The sequence below is a fragment of the Oncorhynchus masou genome, chromosome 26 (genome assembly GCF_036934945.1).
Source record: "Oncorhynchus masou masou isolate Uvic2021 chromosome 26, UVic_Omas_1.1, whole genome shotgun sequence".
In the NCBI taxonomy this organism is placed as follows: Eukaryota; Metazoa; Chordata; class Actinopteri; order Salmoniformes; family Salmonidae; genus Oncorhynchus; species Oncorhynchus masou.
In genome coordinates this window covers 9,970,035-9,977,288 of record NC_088237.1, presented here as the reverse complement: position 1 = coordinate 9,977,288, position 7,254 = coordinate 9,970,035, and the positions used below count along the sequence as shown (strand labels likewise).

The 7,254-nt window shown below is 42.8% G+C and overlaps 1 protein-coding gene across 2 annotated transcripts; it reads left to right on the top strand.

Moving 5' to 3' along the window:
* The first annotated feature begins 804 nt into the window (after positions 1–804).
* On the top strand, positions 805–2,907 carry LOC135514764 (galactose-specific lectin nattectin-like). 2 transcript variants are annotated; one of them, XM_064938332.1, is made up of 7 exons: positions 805–845; positions 943–1,012; positions 1,232–1,294; positions 1,518–1,651; positions 2,191–2,325; positions 2,560–2,698; positions 2,833–2,907. In XM_064938332.1, exons 2-7 carry the CDS (start codon positions 955–957, stop codon positions 2,898–2,900), a joined length of 597 nt encoding a protein of 198 aa, XP_064794404.1. In that variant the 5' UTR covers positions 805–845; positions 943–954; the 3' UTR covers positions 2,901–2,907. The 2 variants fall into 2 exon arrangements, with proteins under 2 accessions (XP_064794404.1, XP_064794405.1); XM_064938333.1 differs by having other exon boundaries at positions 806–845; positions 1,235–1,294.
* Positions 2,908–7,254: the final 4,347 nt, after the last annotated feature.

Genomic DNA, 7,254 nt, shown 5'->3' with positions numbered 1-7,254 from the left:
TCTTTGGCCTGAATGCCAAGCGTCACGTCTGGAGGAAACCTGGCACCATCCCTACGGTGAAGCATGGTGGTGGCAGCATCATGCTGTGGAGATGTTTTTCAGCGGCAGGAACTGGGAGATCGAGGGAAAGATGAACGGAGCAAAGTGTGCTCAGTGTGCTCAGAGTGCTCAGGACCTCAGACTGGGGTGAAGGTTCAACTTCCAACACGACCTTAAGCACACAGCCAAGACAATGCAGGTTTGTCTATGAATGACCTTGAGTGGCCCAGCCAGAGCCTGGATTTGAACATGATCGAACCTCTCTGGAGAGACCTGAAAATAGCTATGCAGCAACACTCCCCATCCAACCTGACAGCTTGAGACGATCTGCAGAGGAGAATGGGAAAAAGTCCCCAAATACAGGTGTGCCAAGCTTGTAGCGTTATATCCAAGAAGACTCGAGACTGTAATCACTGCCAAAAGGTGCTTCAACAAAGTACTGAGCAAATGGTCTGAATACTTATGTACATTTGAGTTTCTGCTTTGTAATTATGGGGTACTGTGTGTAGATTGATGAGGAGGGAAAAAACAATTCAATCCACTTTAGAATAAGGCTGCAATGTAATAAAATGTGGAAAAAGTCAAGGGGTCTGAATACTTTCCGAATGCACTGTATATGAGAAAAGTACAGATCTCTCTCTGTACTTTGCTCCTCTTTTTGATTGATAAACTCACCATGAGAAGGAAATGGATAATATATGAGTTAACTATTGATAAACTACAGTTACTTCCTTGTGGGCAGGTGTATATAGCTGCTCTCCTTTCTCCAACAGAACAGAACCTACCAGAGATTCCTTATACATCAGGTAAGTCCACTATAGTCACCTCCACCTATGTTCTAAAGTACTCAGTCTGACGCTGAATTTGTCTTAAGTCTCTCTCTTTCTCTCTATTTTTCATCAGGAGAGTATCACCATGGCGATGTTGACCATATTTCTGCTTCTCAGCGCTGCCTTTGCTCTGGGTGATGCAAGTAAGAGATGCACCTCATAGTTTCCACCAGATGTTTAGTGTACTCCTTTTAGTTACAGCGTAGGTAACAGAGGTGTTTCATGATGTGTAGGTAGTAGAGGTATTCTTATCAATGGTTTGATTACCTGCTCACTCATCAGATGCAGTTTGATTATAGCATTCTACACGCTAAAGACCACATGAGTATTCATCTTTCCTCTGTCTTTGTCTCTCTTTGTTGTAGGGGATCTGAATGACACAGAGAATCAAATTATTGAGAATCTGATACGCAACCTGCCAATTGGTAAAAATGCCTTCCTCAATCCCATATCAACAAGATTTCTGAAACCTGCAGAAAGCTATAATATTGCGTTGGTTTGCTAATGTTAATGGACTGATAATGCACAGATAGCTGTGGCGCTGTGTTCAGTAACATCACTGTTGGAACGCACTTTTGACCACTCAGATTGTGTTGTCGGAACTAATCATTTCATCATGATACTGCATGATATCTCTTCCCCCTACAGAGTCTGAGGAGATGGGAGCGAAGGAGAAAGGGGGACTACAAACCAGGAGTTCATCATGCCCACCTGGTTGGCACAGATATGGGACACACTGCTATCACTACGTCCCCATCATGGCCAAATGGCCAGAGGCAGAGGTAGCTGTAAATGTCCATATTTAGGGACAGGTTTACTCATTCTAAACATCATAGGATTAGTGTGTTTAACCGGGTTGCTAAACTAAAACTTGACATGCTATTCCTTCTCTTTATATTTAGATACTCATGCAGAAACTTCCCATATATCTATCATTATTAATTCAATTTAAACTTCCAAATAACCAAACCCGGTCTCAGGCTTGGATAACACTGGAGGCCCCTAAGGTCTCCACAGAGTTGGATAAAGCTGAATTTAGTTTGTTTGTGCCCTTCATGTGGAACAAGAGCTCTCTGAAATGACATGTCCTGGTCCCACTTTGTCAGTTCAGAGTAAAAATTGGTGACATCTATGTGGATAAATGTGTCTGTTGTTCACATGTTTTGTAATGTATATTGTAGGTGTTTGATAGTATTTATGCAGGGTTCATCTGTAAAAGAAACCCCAGTCTCAGTATGACTTACCTGTCAAAATAAAGGTTATAAAAATAAAAACAAAATATTATACCTTTGTGTGATTCTCTCTCTGTGTCTCTCTTCAGCATTACTGTTTGCTATTGGGAGGTAACCTGGCGTCAGTACACAGCCTCTCCCAGTATAACTTCCTTCAGTCAGTCATCCAAAGTGGTGCCAACAGAGCCCAGCGCACCTGGATTGGAGCCAACGATGCCATCAAGGTCAGAAACACTCTGTTTAACACTCCTGAAACCTATACAGTAAGATGCATTGATTCTTTTAGAATATAATTATAAATGCCTAGTGGTGCCTTACCCGAAATATATGCTTGTTTTACTCCATTGTTTGTAAACAATGTAATTGTAAACAAACACTGTCGCTTCAAAACGTGGTTAAATCATTTTTATATAATGTATAGTGTCTGCTGGTTACACATCTGCTTGTATGCTCTTTAGGAGGGTCTTTGGCTGTGGAGCGATGGGTCCAGGTTTAGCTACCAGAACTGGGGCAAGGGGCAACCCGATAACTACAAATTTGTTGCTGGGAGCGACAACACGAATGGCCGTGAGCATTGTATGGAGATGAACTATGGAGGTACGATGCTGTCGCCAGAGCACTCTCCCTCACGTTATTCATCAAAGATTTTGATAGATGTAAAAATACATTTTAAAAGGTAATGTGTTCCTTTTTTCGCTACATTTAAACAAAAATATTACCCTCTTTCCCAGGGGACTTCGGGCAGAATGATGCAGCCTGTTGGATGCAACTTCCCTTCATGTGTTCCAGAAAGCTGTAATATCAACCGATTGGGAGAGATTTCATGTTCTAACGTTTTAATGAGATTATATTGCCTTATCTTGATGATTATTTCTGATTATGTAAAGTGACTTTGGGTGTCTTGAAAAGCACTTGTAGTTTTAGAAATTTTAGAAATTCTATATTATCTGAAAGGCTCTCAGGTGATGGGATTCTTCAATAAAGTCAGTCTGTATTATTTCCTGTTCAGTGGTAATTTTGGCAAAACCTCCCAGAGAATTCTCATGGGTGGGTCCAGGGAGGGTGTTGCCTTTACAGAAGCAACCTCATGAAACAATGTATTAGTATGTATATGCATGTACACCATTGATTTCAAGCACACCTTTGCAATGACCGAACCTACCCCTTAGTTAGGCTCTCGGCATATGGGATTATTTTAACCAAGGATGGTGTTGGATGCTAGATATTGCTGTATAGCTGGCCAAATACCCTTACTATGAACAATATGATGTTGAAACGGCTGATTAGATTAAAAGTAACTCTGGGAGCTAACTGGCCTGTCAGCCTTGTGGGTTTCGAGGACTGTAATGAGCTCAGCTGCCACAGTCGAGTTCAGATGCATTTTACTCCGGGCTGAAGCTCGGCCAGGTCTGGGCTGGATGGAAGAATGGAAAAACGCACATTTGCTACAGGAGTTCCTCATACACACAAAGCCAACTAGCGTGCCAGACACCCCTCCCTGCATCCCTGCCGTCAAATACACTCGTCCCCCTAAAGAGGCAGCTGATATGACTTAAGTGCTCTCCGTCTGGCTGCGTGGTGGAGAGTGGGTTATGGAGACGAGGGGTGCTCCACCTCCCTGCCATGCACAGACTGTAGCTGGCTGGAGACATACCTGTTTACTGCACCGTAAAGTAGGGCATGGATGGCAACCATGCCATGGGGGAGGGGGAATAACAATTGGAAAACGCACCATGGTAGTGCAGAATACTGTACCCTGCAGTGTTTCGTAGCTACATGGGTTGATGTTGTGTGTCATACTCATGTGGGTGTTGTCTCAAGAGATGTTGTGCCTGTATGTATGCTTGCATGCGTGTAGGTAGATCGCCTACACACCGTTCACTAGAGATTTGACTACTACAGTATGACATTTCTGCTGAGACAAAATATTACATGCATGACAGAGTGCCTGCCTGCTTGCACGCAAGTACATACAGTGCCTTGCGAAAGTATTCGGCCCCCTTGAACTTTGCGACCTTTTGCCACATTTCAGGCTTCAAACATAAAGATATAAAACTGTATTTTTTTGTGAGGAATCAACAACAAGTGGGACACAATCATGAAGTGGAACGACATTTATTGGATATTTCAAACTTTTTTAACAAATCAAAAACTGAAAAATTGGGCGTGCAAAATTACTCAGCCCGCTTAAGTTAATACTTTGTAGCGCCACCTTTTGCTGCGATTACAGCTGTAAGTCGCTTGGGGTATGTCTCTATCAGTTTTGCACATGGAGAGACTGAATTTTTTTCCCATTCCTCCTTGCAAAACAGCTTGAGCTCAGTGAGGTTGGATGGAGAGCATTTGTGAACAGCAGTTTTCAGTTCTTTCCACAGATTCTCGATTGGATTCAGGTCTGGACTTTGACTTGGCCATTCTAACACCTGGATATGTTTATTTTTGAACCATTCCATTGTAGATTTTGCTTTATGTTTTGGATCATTGTCTTGTTGGAAGACAAATCTCTGTCCCAGTATCAGGTCTTTTGCAGACTCCATCAGGTTTTCTTCCAGAATGGTCCTGTGTTTGGCTCCATCCATCTTCCCATCAATTTTAACCATATTCCCTGTCCCTGCTGAAGAAAAGCAGGCCCAAACCATGATGCTGCCACCACCATGTTTGACAGTGGGTATGGTGTGTTCAGAGTGATGAGCTGTGTTGCTTTTACGCCAAACATAACGTTTTGCATTGTTGCCAAAAAGTTCAATTTTGGTTTCATCTGACCAGAGCACCTTCTTCCACATGTTTGGTGTGTCTCCCAGGTGGCTTGTGGCAAACTTTAAACTACACTTTTTATGGATATCTTTAAGAAATGGCTTTCTTCTTGCCACTCTTCCATAAAGGCCATATTTGTGCAATAAACGACTGATTGTTGTCCTATGGACAGAGTCTCCCACCTCAGCTGTAGATCTCTGCAGTTCATCCAGAGTGATCATGCGCCTCTTGGCTGCATCTCTGATCAGTCTTCTCCTTGTATGAGCTGAAAGTTTAGAGGGACGGCCAGGTCTTGGTAGATTTGCAGTGGTCTGATACTCCTTCCATTTCAATATTATCGCTTGCACAGTGCTCCTTGGGATGTTTAAAGCTTGGGAAATATTTTTGTATCCAAATCCGGCTTTAAACTTCTTCACAACAGTATCTCGGACCTGCCTGTTGTGTTCCTTGTTCTTCGTGATGCTCTCTGCGCTTTTAACTGACCTCTGAGACAGTGCAGGTGCATTTATACAGAGACTTGATTACACACAGGTGGATTGTATTTATCATTTATCATTAGTCATTTAGGTCAACATTGGATCATTCAGAGATCCTCACTGAACTTCTGGAGAGAGTTTGCTGCACTGAAAGTAAAGGGGCTGAATAATTTTGCACGCCCAATTTTTCAGTTTTTGATTTGTTAAAAAAGTTTGAAATATCCAATAAATGTCATTCCACTTCATGATTGTGTCCCACTTGTTGTTGATTCTTCACAAAAAAAATACAGTTTTATATCTTTATGTTTGAAGCCTGAAATGTGGCAAAAGGTCGTAAAGTTCAAGGGGGCCGAATATTTTCGCAAGGCACCGTATATTGGTAGCCCACATAGAGAACACTTGATTAGTCCTGCCCAGGGGAATCTCCAGAATTAAACCAAAATATTACCTCTGATGGAGCGTGGAATTCCACCAGTCACCGTAGGGGCGGCAGAGACCGTCCTAGAGACATTAACGACACTCAGGTGTGTCCAATTCACTCATGATTTCCCTGTTTAAAGAGGTGTGTTTTCTGTTGTCCTTTGCAGAAGCTGGAATTGTTTTACTGTGGGTGGTCGGTTGGTTCCTGAGTGATTTTTCGAGACTTAGTTGTTGGTTCCCCCTAAGTGTACTGTCTGTCGGAAAGATATCAGTTTGTTTCTGTGAATGGTTTGTCCTCTGACAAATCAACTGTAAATTTTGGTGTTCCTCAAGGTTCCGTTTTAGGGCCACTATTGTTTTCACTATATATTTTACCTCTTGGGGATGTCATTCGAAAACAGAATGTTAACTTTCACTGCTATGCGGATGACATACAGCTGTACATTTCAATGAAACATGGTGAAGCCCCAAAATTGCCCTCGCAAGAAGCATGTGTTTCAGACATAAGGAAGTGGATGGCTGCAAACTTTCTACTTTTAAACTCCGACAAAACAGAGATGGTTGTTCTAGGTCCCAAGAAACAAAGAGATCTTCTGTTGAATCTGACAATTAATCTTAATGGTTGTACAGACGTCTCAAATAAAACTGTGAAGGACCTCGGCGTTACTCTGGACCCTGATCTCTCTTTTGAAGAACATATCAAGACCATTTCAAGGACCGCTTTTTTCCATCTACGTAACATTGCAAAAATTTTTTTAAACTTTCTGTCCAAAAATGATGCAGAATAATTTATCCATGCTTTTGTCACTTCTAGGTTAGACTGCTGCAATGCTCTACTTTACGGCTACCCGGATAAAGCACGAAATAAGCACGAAAATTTAGCACTTCAGTTAGTGCTAAATACGGCTGGTAGAATCCTGACTAGAACCAAAAGATTTGATCATATTACTCCAGTGCTAGCCTCCCTACACTGGTTTCCTGTCAAAGCAAGGGCTGATTTCAAGGTTTTACTGCTAACCTACAAAGCATTACATGGGCTTGCTCCTCCCTATCTCTCTGATTTGGTCCTGCCGTACATACCTACACCTACGCTACGGTCACAAGACGCAGGCCTCCTAATTGTCCCTAGAATTTCTAAGCAAACAGCTGGAGGCAGGGCTTTCTCCTATAGAGCTCAATGTTTATGGAACGGTCTGCCTACCCATGTCAGAGACGCAAACTCGGTCTCAACCTTTAAGTCCTTACTGAAGACTCATCTCTTCAGTGGGTCATATGATTGAGTGTTGTCTGGCCCAGGAGTGGGAAGGTGAATAGAAAGGCTCTGGAGCAGCGAACCACCCTTGCTGTCTCTGCCTAGCCGGTTCCCCTCTTTCCACTGGGATTCTCTGCCTCTAACCCTATTACAGGGACTGAGTCACTGGCTTACTGGGGCTCTCTCATACCGTCCCTGGAGGGGGTGCATCACCTGAGTGGGTTGATTCACTGATGTGGTCATCCTGTCTT